This window comes from Stigmatopora argus, chromosome 20 (genome assembly GCF_051989625.1).
Source record: "Stigmatopora argus isolate UIUO_Sarg chromosome 20, RoL_Sarg_1.0, whole genome shotgun sequence".
In the NCBI taxonomy this organism is placed as follows: domain Eukaryota; kingdom Metazoa; phylum Chordata; class Actinopteri; order Syngnathiformes; family Syngnathidae; genus Stigmatopora; species Stigmatopora argus.
Window position 1 is genome coordinate 1,510,674 of NC_135406.1, and position 22,426 is coordinate 1,533,099.

Here is a 22,426-nt window from a genome sequence, read left to right on the forward strand (position 1 = left end):
TTTCTACGGCGCAAAGCATTCAAAATTAGGCGAAAATCTCCCGACATTGAAAAAATAAATAAACAAAGATGGAGAATTTGGTTATCGCCATATATTTATTGGTAGATTTTGCTGGCAGTCTCTTAAAAGATTTGACAACAGTTGTGGCCTCGAAGAGACGAGGAGGGCGTGGCTACGCCTCGTCGTTGCGCCCATGGCGTCTTCATCCGCCGTCCGTCCTCATCCACCGTCCGTCTTCATCCGCCGCCGTCCTAGTCGTCCAGGAAGAAATAGTTCCCGCTCTTCTTTTGTTCCGTGTCCTGCGGTCGGAGAAAGGAAGGCCCCGGGTTGGAACGCGAGCGGCGTTTGGCGAGGCGAAGCGACGCGACGCCACCTTGATGGAATTGAGCTTGTTGATCCGCGGCCGGTTGTTGTTGGGGTCTCGGCGGAAGGTGATTTCCAGCAGGGACAGGAAGCGGTTCATGCCCGCCAGGAGACCCTGCGGACTGAAGCCGGCGACAAAAGCTTTGGAAATGACTCCGCCCCCTTCTCCCGGGACGCTCGGCGGCGCTTACGTATTGGCGGCCGTGTGCTTGGAGGGAATCCCGTCAAAGACGATGACGCGATCCGCCAGGTAGGTGGCCATGATGAAATCGTGCTCCACCACGAACGCCGTCTTCTTCGCGTGGAGGATGTACCTGCGAAGCCACGCCAGCGTGTTATTGGCCAGCGCGGCCCCCAACGGCCCGCCCACGCACCTCTTGATGACCCTGGCCGCCATCAACCGCTGCTCGGAGTCCAGGTACGCCGAGGGTTCGTCGATCAGGTAGACGTCGGCCGGTTTGCCCAGACACAAGGTGAGGGCCACTCTCTGCAGCTCACCTCCGGAAAGGTTCTGCACCTGTGGGGAGGGGCGGGGTCACGCGCTCAAATCGGGGCGCCGCGGGCGTCGCCGCGCGTTCTCCGTCCTCACGTCCTGGTCGATGATGCTCTCGATCTGCATGGGCTTCATCACGTCCGTGATGAACTGAGGGTGCGTGTAGGCGTCTCGGATCTTGTCGTGCAGGAGCGCGCGGACGCTGCCCTGCGGGACGGACCGCCGACCCGTGACTCGTCGGAACCGCCGCCGACAATGACGGGAACTCGGCGAAAGCTACCTTGAACTTGGGACTGATGGTCTGAGGTTTGTAGCTCACGTTGAGGATGGGAACGTCACCTTGCGAAAGACAAACGCGTGTTACAATCCAGGGGGGCGTGGCCGCGTGCTACTTCTGCCCGCCCGCCGTGCCACCTCCGTCGTCGTCTGGTTTGAGTCCTCCCGCCAACATCCGGATGAAGGTGGTCTTCCCCGTGCCTGCAAATGAGAGACAATTCCTGAAGAAGAAAAAACAAAACCGCATGGGTGGCCGTCTCGCCGCCGCCATGGTCGTCATTGCGTACCGTTCTCCCCCAGCATGACCATGATCTCCGAGTCGGTGAATTCCCCCGCCTTGATCTCCAAGGTGAACTCTCCCATGGTCTTGGCCATTTGGGGATACTGTGGAGACACGCAGACCGTGAGCCCACCGGCTTTGGCGCGCACTCCCCCTTGGAACGAAGCGCCGCCGCCCGACCTGGTAGTGGCGAAGGCGCTTGACCTCCTCCTCGTTGGCCGTCTCGGCCACTTTGAAGACCAGGGAGGTCTCCCGGAAGCGCAGGTTCTCCGTGGGAACGTAGCCGTCCAAGAAGATGTTGATGCCTGAGCGGCGCGCCCGTTAGCGGAGCGCGGCGAGGCCGGCCACGGAGGCCGGAAGCTAACCTTCTCGGACGCTGAAGGGCATGGTGACCACTCCGTAGGCGCTGGGGACGCCGTAAAGGCAGCAGATGAAGTCGGACAGGTAATCCAAGACGCTCAAGTCGTGTTCCACCACGATGATGTACCTGCCCATGCAAAAACCCAGCCCACGTCATTCCACCCCCACTTTTTTGCCTCACGATGGGTGGGCGACGAACGAGCACCTGTCTGGCGTGATGAGCGAGCGGATGGTGATGGCGGCCTTCAGCCTCTGCTTGACGTCCAGGTAGCTGGACGGCTCGTCAAACATGAAGCTGCGAGACAGTCGGCGCAGGCTCGGGTCGGCCGCGGCGGTGGCGGGTACGCGACGGCGGCCGGGAGGGCGTCTTACATGTCGGCCCGCTGGATGCAGACCACGGCGCAGGCGAACCTTTGGAGCTCTCCTCCCGACAGGTCTTCCACGTTCCTCTCCCGTAGGTGACTCAGATCTGCTCGGCGACAAGACAGCTGGCCGTGAGCGCCGCCCTCTTCCCCCGGAGGTTAAGGGGTCGTACCGAGCTGCTGGCAGACCAGGGTCTGCGTGTCCATGTCGTCTTTTCTGCTCAGGATGGCGCCGACCGATCCCTGCGGGGGGGCAGACGAAAGGTCACCGCGGAAAGGCCAGCCGAAGCGCGGACGAGCGTACCTTGACCGTCTTGGGGATCTGGTCCACGTACTGCGGCTTGACGATAGCGCGGAGGTCGTCCTCCAGGATTTTGGTGAAGTAATTCTGCAGCTCCGAGCCGCGGAAGTGAGTGAGGATCTCCTGCCAGTCCGGAGGACTCTGAAAGTCCAAGGGGGACGTCCTCCATTTCCGCCTCGAATTGATTTCGGCCGACGCAAAACTCACGTCGAACTTTCCCAGATTGGGTTTCAGTTTCCCGGCCAGGATTTTGAGGGCGGTGGACTTGCCGATTCCGTTGGTCCCCACCAACCCTAAAACCTCTCCCGGTCTCGGAATGGGCAAGCTGCGCAAAATCGGCGGTCAAACCGATGGCGCCGTCGTCGTCGCGGGGGTACACGTACCGGTGCAGTTTAAAGGAGTTGGCGCCATATCTGTGCGTGGTCTCCTTTTCCAGGTTGCTGGGCAGGTTGACGATAGACAGCGCCCCGAACGGACATTTCTGTCGCGACACGCCGGCGTCAGGCGAGGGAGATGGCGGCGGCGGCGCCGATGGACGGCGCGCCTACCTTGATGCAGATGCCGCAGCCGATGCAGAGGGACTCGGAGATCCAAACGATTTTACTCTGCGGCGTCACCTCGATGCAGAGCTTCCCTGCGGACGGCGGCGCTCGTTAGCGGCCCGCTGGGGACTCCCGCCGCCCTCGCCAACTCACCCATGCGGACCACCGGGCAGCTCTTTTTGCACTCTTGCCGACATTTCTTGGGTTTGCACTTGTCGTGGTTGACGATGGCGATCCTGGTGTTCTTATCCGCCATGGTGGGCCGCCGCTACAACGGAGGCCTGGACCCGCCGAGCTGGTGACCCTTCGGTATGCAGTGTTTGTTTGGGGAGAGAAAGTGAAGAAAACAAGGTCAGTTTATCAGTTTTGTCCCCCTCCACGACTTTGCTGGAACACGTGTCAATGTCTTATCACAACATACCCACCCGTGCCCGCTTGTATCATTATGATATGTCATTTACACCACCAAAACCTACTTAGCACGGGTAGATTTATACTTTTTTAAAGGCTCAAATGGGCGGAGTGGCAAACTTATTGAACTCTTATTTAACCCCTTCTTTGTAATAAAAATGCGCCATATTTGAACACGTTCGTCATCCAAATGCGACGCAATTACGCCGAGGGAAAGGGACGTGGCACAGAACTGGGGGAAAGCGACCGTGGTTAATGTTCACGTTCTGTATTGTTAGGCGAACCTGTTGTTGCCTTAGCATGTAGCATTTGGCTAGAATGTGCGGCCTGCGCTCGTTCATCTGACAGCCGCTCCCTCGCCAACTCACCAAACGGGGCTTAGCGAAGGAAAAACAGCGCTCAAGGTTCCCGGATAGATGCCAACTCACCCCAAACGGCTCCGATATTTCCGAATTAAGACAAAGGGAAGAGGACGCGAAAAAAACAAGGAAAATGCGGAGCAGAGAGAGGGGAGCAACGTGTTCCTTTCCTGGAAGCCGGTCGTAAAGATGGCGGAGCGGAGGTTTCGCATTTAGCGCGCGACGCATGCTGGCGACGTCACAAACGCGCGACAGGAGACTACGGCCGCCCCGTTGTATGAACACAATTGGAGTAGATTTCAACCAAATAAGTGCATTTAACGTCACCGATGTTCTACTTTTAACCACACATTTAGAAGGAAATGACTGATATTTGATATCTTTTGATATATATTTGATCTTGCGATCAGAAAGAGTCCCTGCTTTGTTCTGCGGAATGATCGCTAGGTGGCAGTAATGCCACCAACCGTTCAATTCAAAAACCGAAGAAATACAAGCAAAACATCAAGTGAAGGAAGGTTTTCCAATTTTCTCCAACTTTTACATATTTATGGATATAAAAAGGGTAGCTAGATTTCATTTGGAGACTTGGGGAACTTTTAATCTATATTCGCTTCACGGACTCGCCGTAAACTGCGCTAAAAAGTCGTGAAAGAGGACTCGAGAGGGGGCGTCTTGAGGCGCAAGACTACTACATGAACCAAAGTTCTCCGGCTTCTGGGCTCCACAATCTTTTCCTCTTCAGACGATGACTACCCCGAGCAAGACGCCGCCCGGAGCCGATCCGAAGCAGCTGGAGCGAACCGGGACTGTTCGGGAGATCGGCTCACAGGCGGTGTGGTCTCTGTCCTCCTGCAAACCAGGTAAACTCCCACCCGGACACGCCCTTTTGTACCCGTCTTATCATTTATCTAAACCCATTTCGGACTTCCCGAGGCTTTGGCGTGGACCAGCTGAGGGACGACAACCTGGAGACCTACTGGCAGTCAGATGGATCTCAACCTCACCTGGTCAACATCCAGTTTCGGTACGTCACGCCCCCCTCGGAGCCACCTGGTTCCCAGGTGCGCTCAACCGTTTCTTCTTCGCTGCTTCCGCCACCAGGAGGAGGACCACGGTGAAGATGGTGTGCATTTACGCCGACTACAAGTCGGACGAGAGCTACACGCCCAGCAAGATCTCCGTCAGAGTGGGGGACAACTTCCACGACCTGCACGAAGTCAGGGTGAGAAGATCGTACCTTGCCGCTCATAGATTCTACATCCTCTGAGGAGAAAATAAACACTTCCATAGCCGACCAGTGACCTTTATCTTTGTTCTCCGTCCGTGCAGCAACTGGAGATGGTTGAACCCAGCGGCTGGATCCACGTGTCGCTGGCCAACCAGCGAAGCAACGAACCCGTGCGCACCTTCATGATCCAGATCGCCGTTCTGGCCAACCACCAGAACGGGCGAGACACGCACATGCGGCAAATCAAAGTCTACACGCCGGTGCGGGAGCGCTCCATTGGAATGTTCCCGCCGTGCACCACCGTGGAATTCTTGATGTACCGAACCATCAGATGATCCGCCCCGCTTCGGTCGTCGGGTGTCTTCGTTTTTTTTTTTTGTACTTTGTTCCGTTGTAAATAAAACGTTGACGAATCAAATGTGGCTGCGTACTCCTTGTTCGAAAAGTCATTTTTATTGACCACAGTAGCCGAGTTTCTATGGCGACGACGGCCGTACTAGCTAGCGTAAAGTGCGTTACCTCATTGACCGGGCTAGAAAACCAATCCATTTGAAGTGGGGGGGTTGGCAGCGAAGGAACGTTGCCAGCCCCCTTTTCAAATGGACCGACCTTTATACTTGCGATGACTTCAATCCGGCCGGGGGTGAGAGACCTTGGCCAGGGGAAGATCACATTTTTAAACTCGGAGGCGTTAGCTAAGCAAAAGCACAATACATATATACATCCTTCTCTTGTTTTGACACCATCTTGCATTTAGCTTCATATCTGGTCAAGTGGGCTTTGTAAAAGTCTTAACAAAGCATTTGGCGTTTCGCTGAAACACTTAGACACGAATCCACGATCTGCAGTTTTTGCCGGGGCCACAACAGAGGGTCAAGATCATGCGTGCACCGGGTTAGGTCAAAAATCTTGGCAAATGGAATCCTCCGAGACGTCCTCTCCGTCCGACCAGCTCGGCGTCTTCTCCTCCAGGTCGAAGTCCAGCACCAGTAGTTTGGTCTCCTCGGTCCCGACCCTGCTGCCGGCCGCGCAAACCAGCCTGGTGTCCGAGGCCTTGATCCGCCAAACCACGCCGCCTGCGGACACGGCGCGAGGTGCGGCATTTGCGGAGAACCTCAGATCCCGGTCAGATCCGGCACTTACCGGATCCGCACGGAGAACCTCAGATCCCGGTCAGATCCGGCACTTACCGGATCCGCAACTCTGCAGCGCCACCACGTCACGCAGCCAGGCCCCCGTTCGGAGGTCCCACAGCTTGACGGTGCCGTCGTCCGAGCTGGACAGGACCAGGCCCCGGCAGAACTGCAGGCACGTCACCGCCGACCGGTGCTTGTTGGGACCTGCCGGGGACGTCGGCGACGTCACGGTCGGGCCGGCCTCGGTCGGCGCTTCCGGCCTACCTTGCAGGGTGTGCAGACAGCGTCCCGTTCGGATGTCCCACACGCGAACGGTGGAATCGGCGTTGCCGGAGACCAAGATGCGGTCCCGAAGCTCCATGCCGCTAGTCAGGGACTGGTGACCCGTCAGCGTGTGGATGCATCCGCCTAAGCGGAGACGCATTCAGCGACCAATCGATTCCAACCCCGCCAACTCGCCAAATATTATTTTGACCCGAAGATAAAATAAAGAGCTAAAGACCCTACCCGTCTCGACGTCCCAAACCCGGATCGACGTGTCCAGCGAGCCGCTCACCACGAAAACGCCGTCAAACTGCGCATAGCACACGTCTACCTTTGACTTATTCCTGGTCAACATTGGCTTTCGGCGCCCCGCGGCGCGCGTTTACCTGCAGCGAGTACACCCGGTTGGTGTGTCCCTGCAAAGTGTGGAGACACGCCTCCGTTTGGGGGTCCCACACTTTCACCACGTAGTCATAGCCCCCCGAAACCACCCGGCGGCCGTCATACTGGACGCAGCGCACCGCCGCCGCGTGGCCGGTCAGCACGTGCTCGCATCGACCGCTCGCCAAGTCCCAGACGCGCAGGGTCGTGTCCCGGGACCCCGACACCACCCTGGAACGTTTGGGGGATTGGCGACGTGGGCTCCTCCCGCCAATCGAGGCCCGTGGCGTGGTTTGGTCCGCTCACCGGTCGCCGTGGAGATGCATGCAGCGCACGGTGGACGTGTGCCCGTAGAGCGTGTGGACGCACTCCCCGCCGTCGGCGTCCCACACCCGCAGCGTGCGGTCGGTGGAGCCGCTGACCACCGTGGCCGCCGCCATCTGACTGCACCAAACGCCGCCCGTGTGGCCGGTCAGGGTACGCAAGCACTGGATGGCGAAAAGGGGAAAGACGCCGTGAGGAACGTCCCCGCCGCGTCAATGGAAGGAACCCACCTCGCCGGTGACGGCTGACCACACTTTGAGCGTGTTGTCGTCGGAACCGCTGACGATGAGGTCGCCGCTGAACTGGAGACAGGTGATGACGTGGTCGTCGTGACCTTTCAGGACCTGGGGACGGATGGGCCAAGGGGCAGGCGCCCGCTATTAGCGGGACGGCGCGCGTGGCGGTGCGGCGCTCGCACCTTCGCTTGACGTGCGCCCCCATTCCGCCAGTTGCTCTCGATGCGGTGCTGTCGGATGTACGTCGACTTCCACGTGCCGAGCGCCACGCCGGGCCTGACGCCCGGCCTTTGGCGAGGCGACGAGAACTGGGGCACGCCTGACAACGGGGACGGGACACTGCCTTAAAACGTGTCCCACTCTGAACCGGTGACTAGATTGGCGCGGAAGGCCGCACGATTTCAAACACGCTGATTTAAATTGACATCGGGATGGGAACTTTGAAGACAATATTTGAGGTCAGGTTGGCTCCGGCACCCCCGCTCACCTTCTTCGCGGCACTTCTCCCTCCACAGCAGGTTGTCTTCAGCCAAGATCCTCCAGTACCTGCAGGTCTGGGCGGCCCGCAGCAGGTCTCGGGGTGCCAGGAAGTTGAGCACGTAGAGAGCCAACTGCGTGCGGACGGAAGTAAACAAACGTGACGAGGAAGCGGAAAGAGGCAGCCCGTCGCACCGCCGCCCCGCCGCCGTCCCGCTGCCGTCCCGCCGCCGTCCCACCTCTTTGGGCAGCAGGGAAATGAAATCCCTCTGGAACTGGGGTTCGATGAGCTGCATGACGTGCTTGACTTGGCCCGTTTCACACCTGTCGATCAACTGGTTGAGCGCCAGCAACCTCTCGGGAACGCTCCACGCCTGCAAGGCAATGGCAAACGCAGAGGCTGAGAAAATCAACATGTAAACGACTCGTTTTGAAAAATTCCTGGTTAACATCGGAGCCGGCAGAGAAAAAAATGGAGCCTTTTAAGCTCATTGAGAACTCCTACTTCTACTTCTACAACAACTCCACCTCCTACTAATACAACTCCTACTGCTACTACTAGCACTTCTACTACTACTACTGCAACTCCGACTCCTATGACTTCTACTACTACTACTAATACTAGTATTACTACTACTACAACTCTGAATCCTACTACTAGAACTCCTACTAATACAACTCCTACTGCTACTATGAGAACTTCTACTACTACTACTACAACTCCGACTGCTATGACTTCTACTACTACTACTACAACTCCGACTGCTATGACTTCTACTACTACTACTACGACACCTACTACTACAAGTCCTACTAATGCAACTCCTACTACTACAACTACTCCTACTACAATTCCTCCTCCTACTACTACTACAACTACTACTACAACTCCTCCTCCTCCTCCTCCTACTACTACTCCTCCTCCTCCTACTACTACTACTAGAACTCTTACTACTACAAGTCCTACTAATACAACTCCTACTACTACAACTACCCCTACTACTACCACAACTCCAACTCCAACTCTTCCTCCTCCTACTACAACTACTACTACTCCTACTACTACAACTACTACTACTCCTACTACTACAACTCCTACTACTCCTACTACTACAACTACTACTACTCCTACTACTACCACAACTCCTCCTCCTACTACTAATACTAATACTACAACTCCTCCTCCTCCTTCTCCTACTACTACCACAACTCCTCCTCCTACTACTAATACTAATACTACAACTCCTCCTCCTCCTTCTCCTACTACTACTACTACTACTACTACTACTACTACTACTACTACTACTCCTCCTCCTACTACTACTAGAACTCCTACTACTACAAATCCTACTAATACAACTCCTACTACTACAACTACCCCTACTACTACCACAACTCCGACTCCAACTCTTCCTCCTCCTACTACAACTACTACTACTCCTACTACTACAACTACTACTACTCCTACTACTACAACTACCACAACTCCTCCTCCTCCTACTAATACTAATACTACAACTCCTCCTCCTTCTCCTACTACTACTACTACTACTACTACTCCTCCTCCTACTACTACTACTAGAACTCTTACTACTACAAGTCCTACTAATACAACTCCTACTACTACAACTACCCCTACTACTACCACAACTCCGACTCCAACTCTTCCTCCTCCTACTACAACTACTACTACTCCTAATACTACAACTCCTACTACTCCTACTACTACAACTACTACTACTCCTACTACTACAACTACCACAACTCCTCCTACTACTACTAATACTACAACTCCTCCTCCTCCTCCTTTTCCTACTACTACTATTACTCCTACTACTACTACAACTACTACAACTCCTCCTCCTACTACTACTACTCCTCCTCCTACTACTACTAGAACTCCTACTACTACAAATCCTACTAATACAACTCCTACTACTACAACTACCCCTACTACTACCACAACTCCGACTCCAACTCTTCCTCCTCCTACTACAACTACTACTACTCCTACTACTACAACTCCTACTACTACAACTACTACTACTCCTACTACTACAACTCCTACTCCTCCTACTACTACAACTACTACTACTCCTACTACTACAACTACCACAACTCCTCCTCCTACTACTAATACTAATACTACAACTCCTCCTCCTCCTCCTCCTACTACTACTAGAACTCCTACTACTACAAATCCTACTAATACAACTCCTACTACTACAACTACCCCTACTACTACCACAACTCCGACTCCAACTCTTCCTCCTCCTACTACAACTACTACTACTCCTACTACTACAACTACCCCTACTACTACCACAACTCCGACTCCAACTCTTCCTCCTCCTACTACAACTACTACTACTCCTACTACTACAACTACCCCTACTACTACCACAACTCCGACTCCAACTCTTCCTCCTCCTACTACAACTACTACTACTCCTACTACTACAACTCCTACTACTACAACTACTACTACTCCTACTACTACAACTCCTACTACTCCTACTACTACAACTACTACTACTCCTCCTCCTACTACTAATACTACAACTCCTCCTCCTTCTCCTACTACTACTATTACTCCTACTACTACTACTACAACAACTACTACTACAACTCCTCCTACTACTACTACTCCTCCTCCTACTACTACTACTACTACTACTACTACTACTACAAGTCCTACTACTCCTACTACTACAACTCCTACTACTCCTACTACTACAACTACCCCTAAAAAAAAGCATCATACCTGAAAGGTGCCAAGCCAGTCTTGCAGGCCGGAAGGGGGCGGGCCCGAGTTGACGCGCCGCCGCTGAGCCGAATGGCCGTCGGCCAGCCGCAGCTCCCCGAAGGTGGCGGGCGGACGCTGGATGCCGCCGGACGGACTGCAGCGAGCGAGGAGGGTGGGCTTAAAGTCACGACAGTCGCGGGGGCGGGGGGGGGGGATTTCGCGGCGGCGTACCTGAGGTAGGCGTCGCCTCGCCATTGCTTCTTCCCGGACGAAAAGGGGCGCCCCTCGGGAACGTGATCGAGCTTCCGCTTCACCTGGAGGAAGGATGGAGGTTAGGGTTCCGGGTCGCACCCACCATGGTTCCACCCAGGTTCCACCCACCCCTAAGGATAACATAGAATGCCTTGATTTTTTTCTAATCTATCACTAGTCAACGGCCAATCAATGAGTCAATAATGGATGGGAGTCCCCCCCCCCCCCTCCCCTTCCTCATTCGACCTTGTCATTGCAAAATGTGTTGCGCCTCCCCGTCCACAGCCTAATCGCTCCTATCTTCCCTCTTTCTGAGCTAGCGGTTCTTAGCGGGCGATAGGAGAGAAGCCTGGGACCAGGAGGGGGCTTTTCCACGACATCCCCAACATCCGGTGGTCCCCTCCATCCATCGGCGCTGTCACGCAGCTCTCTCCTCCTCCTCCTCCTTCCCGGATCCGCAGTGGCCGCGCGCTCGCGCTCGCGCACGCGCGTCAAAGCGCCTCGTCATCCGAAAGGACGGCAAAGTGTCCATCCAAGTGGACGTTCATCGGTTGCTCACCTTGTTGAAGATGAGCTTCAAGGTCCCGTAGAAGCCCATGGCCGCTCGAAAGCCACCGAGCAAGACCACTCGGGGGCCCCCCACCCCTCCTACAGTCTTCTCGCGGTCGTCACGTCAACGGAGGGCGTGACGTCGCAGGCGAGGGGACGCGCACAGCGAGAACGCGCAAATGCGGCCAAATGAACCAGCGGTTTGTTTTGTTTTTTGTTTTTCTCCTCATTTTAAAAACCGAAAAACGAACTCATTTCTCAGGATTTGCTTTGGATTGCTTGTCACGCCTTTTTAAAAAATCTGTAGGATAACTTGTGGGATTGTAGTAATCTGTAGGATAACTAGGTGGCGCTATCCCTGGATTGTCAGCCCATACTAGTCTCAATTTTTTTGTCATTTAAGTATTGAAGTATTTTGTTTTCATTTAAAGCGAATTTGAAGTCAGAATGGATTGGACTTCCCCATGTAAAACGTCAAAAATATATACTATACCAGTACCAATACTACTTAAAATGATAAAATCCATTGACAATCATATATTTGCTTTCTGTCGTGAGTGTTCATCACAAGCAGAATTCTTCTTTTTTAATATAAACAATCACACACAAACAATGGATTTTTTGGTCAATTTACCTTGACAGGCTGCACGGCGCCTCGATGACATCACACGTCAGCTTTTGCCATATATTGGACACTCATGTATCTGCATCACTTTGGGAGGGTCTACTTTCCAAGTCTGAAACTTTATTCCTAACAATACATTGGCCGCCTTTGACGACGATAGCCGTTCAATCCATAAGAACCGGGTGGGAACCCCTCGAACCCCTCCCAGGTCCAACGGAGGGGGAACCTATGGTTGTGGAGGGCAAAGTACAGAGGGAGCGCTTCCGCTCGTGCTAACGTTAGCATTTTATAGATTATCTCCAGGTGGGTTTGTCGATTTTAGCCGAGCACGGCGATTGGCCGGATTTTTCCCAGGAGACTTTAGCGGGGGTGGGCGAGCTGGCGGTCGCGACTCCGCAGTTGACCCACGACCTGGCGCTCTTGGGCGAGCACGAGGAGACGCGGAGGCGCTCTCCTCTCAAGGACGCTTCTGAAGGACATTTAGGGATGGTCGCGCGTGGGGTGCTGGAGTGGGTTTGTCTAAAAGAGGAAGAGGCGGTGCCTCGAGCAAAGCGGGGGGCGGCGGGGGGGGGTGGCGTTGGCGCCGGCGACAACGGCGCCGCCGCTCGCTCGCAGGGAGGAGCGACACATCTTCTCGCCGGGTGGGTTTCGAGGAGCCAGACGGTCCTTGGGGTCTCGAGCCCGGAGGGTGGCGGAAGGCTTCTCTCCTCGTTTGTCTTTGGCGGTCCTGGAAATCGGGACCACCCTCCTCATGCTTTGCTTTTCAGAGGAGTTGAGGGTGCGCACGCGCTTGGATCGGGTCGCTTCTGGCTTCGGGGGCGAATCCGGGATGGTCCTGACGGAAGGGGGCGGATCCGGGATGTAGATAGAAGGGGGCGGATCCGGGACGGAGACGGAAGGGGGCGGATCCGGGAGGGATATGGAAGGGGGCGGATCCGGGATGGAGACGGAAGGGGGCGGATCCGGGATGGAGACGGAAGGGGGTGGATCCGGGAAGGAGACGGAAGGGGGCGGATCCGGGATGGAGACGGAAGGGGGCGAATCCGGGATGGAGACGGAAGGGGGTGGTTGGCTGCTCACGGGCTCCGACCGGGACGGAGGGGCGAAGGATGGCGCGTCCTTCGTCGCCGCGTCTTCTGCCTCGCACAAGACGGTAACGCACCACGCCGTCGTTGTCATCGTCGCATCCAAAGGTGGCGACGTGTCGGGGCGGTCCGCGTCCCGCTCGGGAACGAGCGAGCATTTCTCCAGGAGCGCCGATACGTCATCGCCTGCGCCGCCTCGGCGGCCGTCGGCCGCAGGGGTTTCGCCGGGGAGCGTGGCGGGAGCGTCTCCGCCGCCGGAGGCGCAGACCACGTTGGCGGGACGCTCCAAGTCGGCGAAGGACAGCGTCGAGGACGGGCGCTGCGTCAGCGAGAGTCGGGGACGTCCCCGAAAAGAGCGCCGGCCGCCGGACAGGAGGAGGTCCAGGAGCGCGCCGGGGTCGTCCCGGGGCGAGCCGGCGAGCGAGAGGTCCGTCTCGCTCCTGCAGTACGAGCCCAGGACGCCGGTGACCTGCGACAGGGCATCGAGGCCACTGATTTAACTCGCACGGTTCGACGTGGAGCGCATTCTCACCTCCTCGCCAGCGGCCCACGAGTGTCTCTTCTGCTCCTCCAGCGCTTGCAGACGACGGCGTCGGGCCCGTTCCTTGGCTTCTTCTTCTCGGTTCTCCTTCAATGAAAAAAACAAAAACCACGTCGCAAATATACCCTCTGCGTCGGGGCGCCGGGCGCCGGTCTACCTTGACAGCGCGGCTGAACTTGCAACAGAAGGCGTGCAGCACGGCGAAGCACTCGTCCGGGCGGAAGGTGGCGCCGTCCTCGCAGAAGAAGTCCTTCAGCTGGCCGGCCTCCTGACTCAGCAGCCGGCGGCTTCCTCGTAGCGAGTGCAGCCACCCCGCGGCGTCCCCGAGGAAGGCGTCCAACTGCCGGAGGAGTTCTCGCTCCGTCTGGATTTTGTCCTCTAGCGCCCGCGTGCGGGACGTCAGCAGCTGCAATTCCGAGTCCAGGGTCTCCAAGGAGATCCTGCAGAAGGTCAGCCGCGCTCAGAGGAACGCCAAAATGGGAGAAGATGCGCTTTTCCTACCTGGAAGCCGCCTGGACGTGATCCAGCTTCGACGGGAAGTCCAACAACTCCTGGTCCCTCTTTTGTGCTTCCTGGGGAGAAGAATTGAACCGTGGCGTCCGTCATCCCGCCACGACTCCGGGGCGTCGCCGACGAGGTGGGCGTGGCCTGACCAGAGCCACGAAATGCAGCAGGTTCATTCCCGGTTTGTTGGCTTTGGTGTCGGCCAGAGACAAAAGCGAAGACAGCTTGAAGCCCGCCGCTCGACCGCCCTGAAACGCACGGGGAGACGTGAACGCCGCGGCCAGGGGCGCCCACGCGGCAAGCGAGGCGGTCGCTCACGGCGTCCAGGATGTTGCCGGCCTGCAGCACCAAGTGGAGGACGGCGTGCAGCTCCCGGCAGCTCAGGACTTCTGCGGGACATCCACAACAACTGGACCTTAGTAGAACGCCGGTAACCCGGACCCAGAGCGGCGGGGACGGGGGTCACCTTTGGCGGCGGCGCGAAGGACTCCGATGTGGCCGCGCAAGGCCTCGCACGCACCCGGAATCTCCTCCTTGTACAGCATGCACTCGACACGCGTGGCGTAGCTGAAAGGTCGACAATTACAGTCGTACCTCGACTTACGAAATTAATTGTTTTAATCTGTTGGAGTAATCATTATTATAAATGTGTTTTAAGTTTTATTAGGGGGATCATGTGCAAATTTATAATATAGGGGGGAATGTTGGAGTAATCATTATTATAAATGTGTTTGCAATGAATATAAAGCCTTATAATATACATGCTTACTATATTAATATCAATATATTTGCTTATTAGGAATAGTAATGCTCATCCTAAATGTGTAACTATATTAAACAATATATATATATGTGTTGATCGCTTTTATGTTAGAGTTAGAATTAATATGTGCTTTCAACGAAGACAAACGCTTACTCCAAGGTCGCTCTCCAGGACAGCTGGCTCCAGCGAGAGATACAAGTTCGCAAGGACATAAACAATACACCGAGTCCTTGCTCCGAGGACTGATTACTGGAAGATACGCCTCAACCCTTTCCCCAGATGCAAGTTCGCAATGTATGTTAATATAGTAAGCATGTATATTATAAGGCTTTATATTCATTGCAAACACATTTATAATAATGATTACTCCAACATAATCGTAACTTGAAAATGTGGTAAGTAGAGCAGTACTTTATATGTAAATTCTCTCATTGGTTCCACGGTCTTTACCAATGTTCCCTCTGAGCTGCGCGCATGCGCAATTGCGCACTACTCTCGTCTTCTCTGCGCACAACAAATCATATGGAGCGCACAGCAAATCATATGGAGCGCACAAAATAAAATCCCAATTTTTTTTTTTTTAGCTGTGAGGCCTACGTGCGAACCACTCATTCGCTGGGCCAGCCATTCATAGATATTAATCATTACATTTTATTATTACTAAATCATTTATGTGTAGTAGACATGCACCTGCTTATGGCAGGTGTGATACTGGTATGTGCCCATAGCGAGCAATGATGATGTTGCTCACACCGGTACTCAGTGTGCTCAGGGAGGTTGTCTTTCTGCTCAGACAAACCAAAAAATTAGAGGGAACATTGGTCCTCACACAACTAAACCCTTTAAAATTGGTCAAAGTGTCCCAATTTTCCTCCGCGACAATATTTTCAAAATAAAATAACGGATAAGGGAATGCATTTACTTTTGGGAGGATTTCGTAACTTGGATCTTTTTTGTATCTCGAGTCACTCATTTGCATATAAAAAAAATTGTAACTTGAAAATTTCGTACGTAAGTAGAGGCATGACTGTACTAAGTGAGGATGTTGACATTTTTTGGTGAACATTAGGGGTAGAAAATAATAAAAATTCAAAGGCGTCCAACCTGGGAAGCTGAACCAGCAGCAGCACGAAGGAGTCGGCCGACGACAGCTTGGACACGTCGCCCCCGTACGCTTTTATCTTCTTCACCTTTCTCCAAATGCAAAAGGGAATCACCGGCCGCCAATAACGAGGCGCCCTCAACGGGAATCTCGTACCTCGTCCGCCTCGGGCAGCAGCTTGGTCAGCTCTCGCAGAGGCTCCGCCCCGTAAGGCCGGCTGTGGCCGCCGCGGATGTCGTCCACGATGGCCTGGTTGGACCTGAGCGAGATGACATTCGGCAGCGCCGTTCCCGTCCGGCGTTTACCCAAAATAGCGTTTTACCTCTTGAACTGTTTGAGGAAGATGCTCATGTTCATGGCTCGCTTGGCGTCCAAGATGGAGACCTGCGGGAGGACGGGCACACGTCTCGGCGGGGTCACGCCACGGCCAACCAACGGGTTCGACTCGGTCACCTGGTCCTTGGCGTCCCGCGCCGATCCGCGGCTCCTCCCCCCTAAGCTGGCCACGCCCCGCATCTGACCGAAAAGCTCTTCCACCGTGTCGGCGTCGATCCGGTAGCGCTGCTCCTCCCGTCCCTGCGTCCACAGGTTGTCGCGCCCCCGCACCTGCCGGCACACGGGCCAAGGTCGCGGACGAGCGCCGCCACCGACGACGACGTCGGCGGGAGGGGGCTGCCGTCCTACCTGCTCCTCCGGGATGGTCCTCCAGAAAAAACTCCTCACGCGTCCGGTGCTGTTCGGGGTTCCCGCCGTCAGCGACGGGGGAGGCGGGAGAGGGGGAGGCGGCGGGGGCGCCGGCGGCGCCGACCCCCTCTCTTCGGCGGCCATCGCGTGCATCTCCGCGGCCGGTCGGACCCAGGTCATTGAGGGTCGACGCGGCCGACCGACGGCCCCGCGGCCCGATGGCGACCAATCGTCTGGCTGCGGTGGCTCAAGAAAGCACAAGTGGCGGGTCACAAATGTCGATGAATAAACTCTCACCTCAAAAGTTTCACTTCAAGGTTTTCATTCCCGAGTTGTAGTACTTAAGAAAACAATCGCTGAAAATGTAACCCCAAATTGGCCATATTACAGTCAACAACCGCTAACATAAAATAAGCACGGTCGGGGCGGCCATTTTCCCCATAGATTCGGCGGCGTTTGCACCGTTAGTGCGTGGCGGCGGACGAAGGAGAAAAAAAAACTCTTTGCATGCGTCGCCTGGAAAAACCGGCCCGTCCGGTTACAGTCGCGCGGGTAAACGAACCAAAGGCTTCTTTTACATGAACTTGCAAATGACTTCAGAGGAACCCGAACACACGCAGCAAGTTTTTTTTATGCTAGCTTGCAAATGCTAAAATGTACAAATGAAAAGATGCTATAAATCAGGTGGCAAATTGAATCTGTCAACAACCAACTCAATCTATTTCAGGCTAAAGCTCGGCTTGTTGTTGTTGTTCTTGTGAACACCAAGTTTTAAATGAACATTCTGCCAACCCTCCTACTTCAATTGGATTGGGCGTCTGCTGACAATCTACTCATTTCAATTCACAGCAGACGGACGATTGGACGCCACCTGAATAGAAAAGACAATTTGACACCCCTTACTTTTTATATCCGCGTTATCACCCCTCTTCCCCACTTGTGTTAGCGGTAATGAATACCCAAAGGAAATTCTTCTTCGTGTGAAAAATCTCGTCTGCGACACCTCAAGGTGCTAACAAGGCCGCGGCGTCCAATCCAAATCTTCCTCTCGTTCAACATTGAAAATTCCATATTGTCAAAAGGTGAGTCATCCGTTGCTGGCGCGTGGCAGGTCAGATGAATTTACAGTGTCAATATTTGCCTCCGTCCCGTTTGCGGGACGAGATTTGCGGGGTGGCCGACGTACTCAAGTTACCGACGAGCGGACGCCGTGTTCCGGGCGAGCGGAAGATTCCCGTTAAACTAGCTTTTTTGTTTTTGTTTGTTTTTTCTGATGACGTCCTCCGAATAGACCGAGTTTGTCCATTCGGGTCGGTACTGACTTTGCTAAAAGGTTAGTTGGACGCCTGAAAATGAGGACATTAGGGAGGCCCTAACGAGTTATGTTATTGTACGATTCCATGGCATGATGTCATAGGGGCGCCCCATCAAAAGCGATCAGCGGGAGGTCGCAGACAAACGACCGGTTGTCAAGCTTTTGGAATTGGTTTTTCAATACTTGGGGAATAGACTCCTACTTCAGAAATTCTCATAGCAAGGTGCGTTCAGGCAAAAGGGGGGGGAAATAGCTTTAACGTTAGCTGCCGAATGAGAAATGTTAACGGCTAAATAAATGAGACTGGACGTCTTTAGCTGTCAATGGCGGGGAAGGAATTTAGGGTGTGTGACATGACGCCCTCCGGTGTTAGGGGTTTGTATCGCATCCAACCCAATATTTTAGATGAAGCTTGTTCTATTAACTACATTTAATTATTAGACGAATAGACGAATCATCAAAACTTGTCAACTGGCAACCCATCGAACTCGGATTAGACGTGCAGAGCCGTCAATGGCGAGTGGACTATAGAGGGTGAGGAAAAACTGCAAAAGCTTTTTGTAAAAACTGTGCTCACCTTGTGTCCATTGGTCACTTGGGACAAAAAAGACAGCCTCGGGGTTCAAACAGCACGCAGATGAACGTCAGGTGCAACGGGCTGGGCTGATTTCCCAAACGCCGATGGATGCTACACGCCGCCGTGCCGACGTCGGGAGACGTCAAAGCAAAGTCATTTAGTCAACGTAACCGAAGGCTTTGCGGGCGCGCACACTCACCTCGGCCCACCTCGGCTCACCCCGGAAAAGGAGCTCCTTCTTGCGCAGGTAACGGCCGATGCTTGCGCGTGTCTTCCAGGCTGGAGGTTGATTAGCTGCTGACTGCGCATGCGCGCGCACTTGACGCTTGTTTGCAGAACAACTCTGCGTCTGCGGGGGGAGATAAGACTCTCCCTCGCCCCACCCCTTTCACAAGAACTCTTCCACCACGACTAACTTTTCTTTTCAAATGACTCATTAGTACTTGCATAATGACAATATAAAGGGATTCAATTCAATGCCATGGAGAAAAAAATACATGAAGAAAAAAACCTGCCAGTACAACTATGACCACCAGAGGGCAATCAGGAGCCAGTAACAACAGCCAAGTCGAGTACTAGTAGTGCGCAGAAGAGTTTGATGTTGAGGTTGTATTGCAAAATAGAACAACACTACCATCTACTGGCGATCTCACAAAAGACATGAAATAGTTTGGTTTTGTCATTGTATAAAACGTAATGAGCTCCTTGTTGCCAAGGTAACCCAGCAACAAGGAGGCAACAAAGGCAGGCTCTTGCATGTGGAGTGGTGACCATGTCCAAAAGGCAGCGGTTCTTCACACCGGCTCAGGTGGCAGCTCACAACACGGCAGCCGACTTATGGGTGTCCTTCCTGGGAAAAGTGTGCGACCTGACTCCGTTGATGAAGCAGCATGAGGGTAAGGGACATGAACAGCACATGAATACGGTGTCTCATTGGCAGTAGGCAACGTTCATTCGTGGCCATCCCACCCACATCGAAGGGTAAGTCGTGCCCAAATCTCAATTGTCCCGCAGGCGATGTCTTGCTGCTACCCATCATGGAATTTGCGGGCAAGGACATCAGCAGCTGGTTCGACCCGGAAACCAAAGATGTGAGTGAGCGCCCGCTCGGCGACCGATGGCACACAACACCCACGGCGGTCTTTTGGTGGCGGTCTTTTGGTGGCGGTCTTTTGGTGGCGGTCTTTTGGTGGCGGTCTTTTGGTGGCGGTCTTTTGGTGGCGGTCTTTTGGTGGCGGTCTTTTGGTGGCGGTCTTTTGGTGGCGGTCTTTTGGTGGCGGTCTTTTGGTCGCCGGTCTTTTGGTCGACAACGGGCGACCAAAAGACCGGCGACCAAAAGAGCGATGACCAAAAGACCGTTGACAAAACAAGGTAAAACAAGACGGTCTACGCATCAATAAAAGCCAACAATGGCCATGAGCAGTTTCACTGAGCCCACGTGTATAAGAGTTTGTATGTACATGCGTTGTCCCTTTAAGAAGCGACGTCAGTTCAGTCAGGGTCTTAACAAGTTCTCCAACAAAACACAATAAAAGTCCGGGAAATTTGGAGCTTTTCTTTAGCCTAATGATTAATAGGGCATTAAGTATGACTAAATAATAATTCACAGTTTGTATTTAGGGAATTTGAGTAACACTTTTAAATGGTAATTATCAATAACCTTCCGGGCGACCAAACGTCCAGCGACCAAAAGTCCGGCGACCAAACTGCCGAGTACCCACGTGCGTGCAGGTGTTGACGTTCGTCCACCCGCTGACCGACTGCGTGAGCTACTACACGCCAAGAGGTCGCTTCATTCACATCCCGCCGGCCGGCCCGCGCTCCGACTGGGCCAGCGACATCGAGCCGGCTTGGTGGAAGGACAAGCGCTACCAGGTGGGGCGGCTGTCCGCCAAGACCAGGTGGATACGGGTCATCAACACGTTGACGTCTCAGGAGCAAAGGCTGGAGGTGAGCCTCGGCGCCGACACCGACCCCGGCACCCGGGCTCGCCGCTTAGCCCTCTTCCCATCCAGGTGTGTTCCGAGGAGACCTTGGCCGAGATCCTGGAGCGCTACCTGCCGTACAACTCGCACGCGTGCAGCTACACGTGGAAGCACAACAGCAGCAGCTTGGACATGAGCAAGACCCTGAGTCAGAACAAGGTCCCGGACGACGACGTAAAGCTCCAGGAGCTACGTCTGGACTGCGATCTCTTCACGCCGGCCATCCTCCTCCACTTTAACGACGACCTGACCGAGGGTTGAACGCCAACGTGTGTCTTTGACCCACTTCTTGTATGTCATTCCACGTCCCGGGAATAAAAGTTTATTTGCGCAAGGTTTTGAAGTACGATGTGGCGTGTTTGGAAACTGCAGACAAACAGAAGCGACGGTCGCGTTCAAAGTTCGCCGGGGGTTCACTCACCTCGACACATGCTCCTCTCTATCGCCAGACGCCGATGACCATGACGGTGGAATATCACGACAACATTGACGAGGACAGCAGTTCCTTCTGGAATAAACGTACGGCAAGTTGGTCAGTCTTGGGCCCCTTTTGAAGGGTGCCAGAGCTAATGTGCGTGTGGCTGGAACTGTATTTTCTTATTTACGTCCGTCTTTTTCATACTTTTAGCTTGGACTGCAATTGATACTCAGGCACTATGTATGCTAGTATAGTCCATCAAAATAAGGGTTCTTAGTATACATTTGTTTTGTGTACCAGAACCATCCATCAGCCCTTACTCCAGAGTGTCCAGGCTCAGCCGCCGCTTGTTTCCGTTTCTGACCTTAGGCGCCATCTTGATTCTGACCATCGCACTGGGAGCCAGCTGTGAGTAGACACACAACACGCACTAGTATGCGACTCTCAGAAAATGAACAATTGCGCACGTCAGATTCCAAGATGGCGAGTCGTTTGTGGTCGTCAGAGCAAGGTGTTTCCAACATGAGCCAATCCCTAAGTAGCCTCCAGCAGCTCGCCGCAGGTAACCTAGCCATTAGCTTTCTCCCGTGCGCGACAACCCATGGCGGCTTGTTCACGTGGCAGATGCAGCCAAAGACATGGATCGACTGAAGTTTGTGGTGGCGCAAAACAAAGAGGAGCTGCACTCCAGTAAGACTTGAAAAGACGGACTCTTTCCCTTCACACGACGATCCCAACTGGGTTTTTCTTTCAGCCGCCGAGGCCTTAAAACAGCTAGCCACTCTGGACACCATCAGCAGAACCGTAGCCTCCCTCCGATGTTCTCTGGACCGCCTCACCCACAACGGTACCCTCGCCACGCACGAACACACGCAGGCACAAACCCAAATTTGACGGCGGTTTGAAGGTACAACACCGCAAGGCAGCGGTTGCTGTCCTTTGGACTGGCTGAACTTGGGTTCCAGTTGCTACCACTTCAGTCGCTTGCTCAAGACCTGGCACGACGCACGCGACTGGTGCAACGGGCACGAGTCGCACTTGGCTATCATCTTGACGGACGAGGAGTGGAACTTTGTGCACGAGCACATGGGGGGCCATTTCTTCTGGTTGGGCCTGACCGACGAAAGAGGCTCGTGGGAGTGGGTCAACCAGACGCCTTACATTATGAACCGCAGGTAGGGTGTGGCCATCTTTAGCCCTTTTGTTAATCCTCTACATTTATTTGGAATCTGACACGTCCTCCCGGTTCAGGCGCTGGCGGCCGGGACAGCCCGACAGTTGGACCAGACACGGCATGGGACCCGGAGACGAGGACTGCGCTCACATTCACACCGACGGGCGCCTAAACGACCTGCACTGCTCCACCACACTGCAGTTTATCTGCCAGAAACATGCCTGATGAGGAGCCATTTTTGGAGTGCTTTATGTAAATCATCTGAAAAGCACAATGTTCAAGAAATTTTTTTGTCAGGCTTTATTTCTTT

General features: G+C 54.2%; 4 protein-coding genes and 1 pseudogene across 8 annotated transcripts; 2 read left to right on the top strand and 3 right to left on the bottom strand.

The window, feature by feature from the left end:
* Nucleotides 1–76: 76 nt before the first annotated feature.
* Nucleotides 77–3,983, bottom strand: abce1 (ATP-binding cassette, sub-family E (OABP), member 1). Of its 2 annotated transcripts, none has more exons than XM_077589697.1 (19): nucleotides 3,817–3,983; nucleotides 3,131–3,281; nucleotides 2,984–3,069; nucleotides 2,819–2,916; nucleotides 2,643–2,760; nucleotides 2,439–2,576; nucleotides 2,308–2,377; nucleotides 2,145–2,241; nucleotides 1,978–2,067; nucleotides 1,778–1,899; nucleotides 1,593–1,717; nucleotides 1,420–1,516; nucleotides 1,271–1,333; nucleotides 1,137–1,195; nucleotides 953–1,063; nucleotides 738–880; nucleotides 555–677; nucleotides 374–485; nucleotides 77–299 (listed from the first exon to the last, which is right to left on the bottom strand). In XM_077589697.1, exons 2-19 carry the CDS (start codon nucleotides 3,231–3,233, stop codon nucleotides 252–254), a joined length of 1,803 nt encoding a protein of 600 aa, XP_077445823.1. In that variant the 5' UTR covers nucleotides 3,234–3,281; nucleotides 3,817–3,983; the 3' UTR covers nucleotides 77–251. The 2 variants fall into 2 exon arrangements, with proteins under 2 accessions (XP_077445823.1, XP_077445824.1); XM_077589698.1 differs by having other exon boundaries at nucleotides 3,757–3,941.
* On the top strand, nucleotides 3,584–5,396 carry anapc10 (anaphase promoting complex subunit 10). The gene is made up of 4 exons (XM_077589735.1): nucleotides 3,584–4,610; nucleotides 4,684–4,774; nucleotides 4,852–4,972; nucleotides 5,080–5,396. Exons 1-4 carry the CDS (start codon nucleotides 4,496–4,498, stop codon nucleotides 5,311–5,313), a joined length of 561 nt encoding a protein of 186 aa, XP_077445861.1. The 5' UTR covers nucleotides 3,584–4,495; the 3' UTR covers nucleotides 5,314–5,396.
* A 13-nt stretch (nucleotides 5,397–5,409) lies between these two features.
* On the bottom strand, nucleotides 5,410–11,509 carry LOC144066279 (F-box/WD repeat-containing protein 7-like). The gene is made up of 13 exons (XM_077589701.1): nucleotides 11,354–11,509; nucleotides 10,774–10,856; nucleotides 10,561–10,696; nucleotides 8,036–8,170; nucleotides 7,807–7,930; nucleotides 7,502–7,638; nucleotides 7,314–7,427; nucleotides 7,066–7,247; nucleotides 6,765–6,990; nucleotides 6,622–6,688; nucleotides 6,379–6,522; nucleotides 6,169–6,318; nucleotides 5,410–6,054 (listed from the first exon to the last, which is right to left on the bottom strand). The coding sequence occupies exons 1-13, from the start codon at nucleotides 11,390–11,392 to the stop codon at nucleotides 5,879–5,881; spliced, it is 1,713 nt and encodes a 570-aa protein (XP_077445827.1). The 5' UTR covers nucleotides 11,393–11,509; the 3' UTR covers nucleotides 5,410–5,878.
* A 559-nt stretch (nucleotides 11,510–12,068) lies between these two features.
* On the bottom strand, nucleotides 12,069–19,825 carry LOC144066268 (inverted formin-2-like; annotated as a pseudogene). Its single transcript, XR_013297430.1, has 14 exons — nucleotides 18,739–19,825; nucleotides 18,540–18,650; nucleotides 16,648–16,893; nucleotides 16,417–16,569; nucleotides 16,286–16,347; nucleotides 16,120–16,222; nucleotides 15,966–16,051; nucleotides 14,565–14,665; nucleotides 14,417–14,487; nucleotides 14,248–14,346; nucleotides 14,096–14,166; nucleotides 13,752–14,034; nucleotides 13,586–13,681; nucleotides 12,069–13,522 (listed from the first exon to the last, which is right to left on the bottom strand). The product of XR_013297430.1 is annotated as an inverted formin-2-like (transcript).
* Nucleotides 18,228–22,401, top strand: LOC144066290 (cytochrome b5 domain-containing protein 1-like). Of its 3 annotated transcripts, XM_077589731.1 has the most exons (7): nucleotides 20,885–21,043; nucleotides 21,243–21,350; nucleotides 21,415–21,504; nucleotides 21,567–21,632; nucleotides 21,697–21,789; nucleotides 21,850–22,117; nucleotides 22,194–22,401. In XM_077589731.1, exons 1-7 carry the CDS (start codon nucleotides 20,980–20,982, stop codon nucleotides 22,339–22,341), a joined length of 837 nt encoding a protein of 278 aa, XP_077445857.1. In that variant the 5' UTR covers nucleotides 20,885–20,979; the 3' UTR covers nucleotides 22,342–22,401. The 3 variants fall into 3 exon arrangements, with proteins under 3 accessions (XP_077445858.1, XP_077445859.1, XP_077445857.1); XM_077589732.1 differs by lacking the exons at nucleotides 21,415–21,504; nucleotides 21,567–21,632; nucleotides 21,697–21,789; nucleotides 21,850–22,117; nucleotides 22,194–22,401 and adding exons at nucleotides 18,228–19,435; nucleotides 19,554–19,630; nucleotides 20,271–20,489; nucleotides 20,555–20,815 and having other exon boundaries at nucleotides 20,897–21,043; XM_077589733.1 differs by lacking the exons at nucleotides 21,415–21,504; nucleotides 21,567–21,632; nucleotides 21,697–21,789; nucleotides 21,850–22,117; nucleotides 22,194–22,401 and adding exons at nucleotides 18,228–19,435; nucleotides 19,554–19,630; nucleotides 20,271–20,489; nucleotides 20,555–20,815 and having other exon boundaries at nucleotides 20,974–21,043.
* The last annotated feature ends 25 nt before the right edge of the window (nucleotides 22,402–22,426 follow it).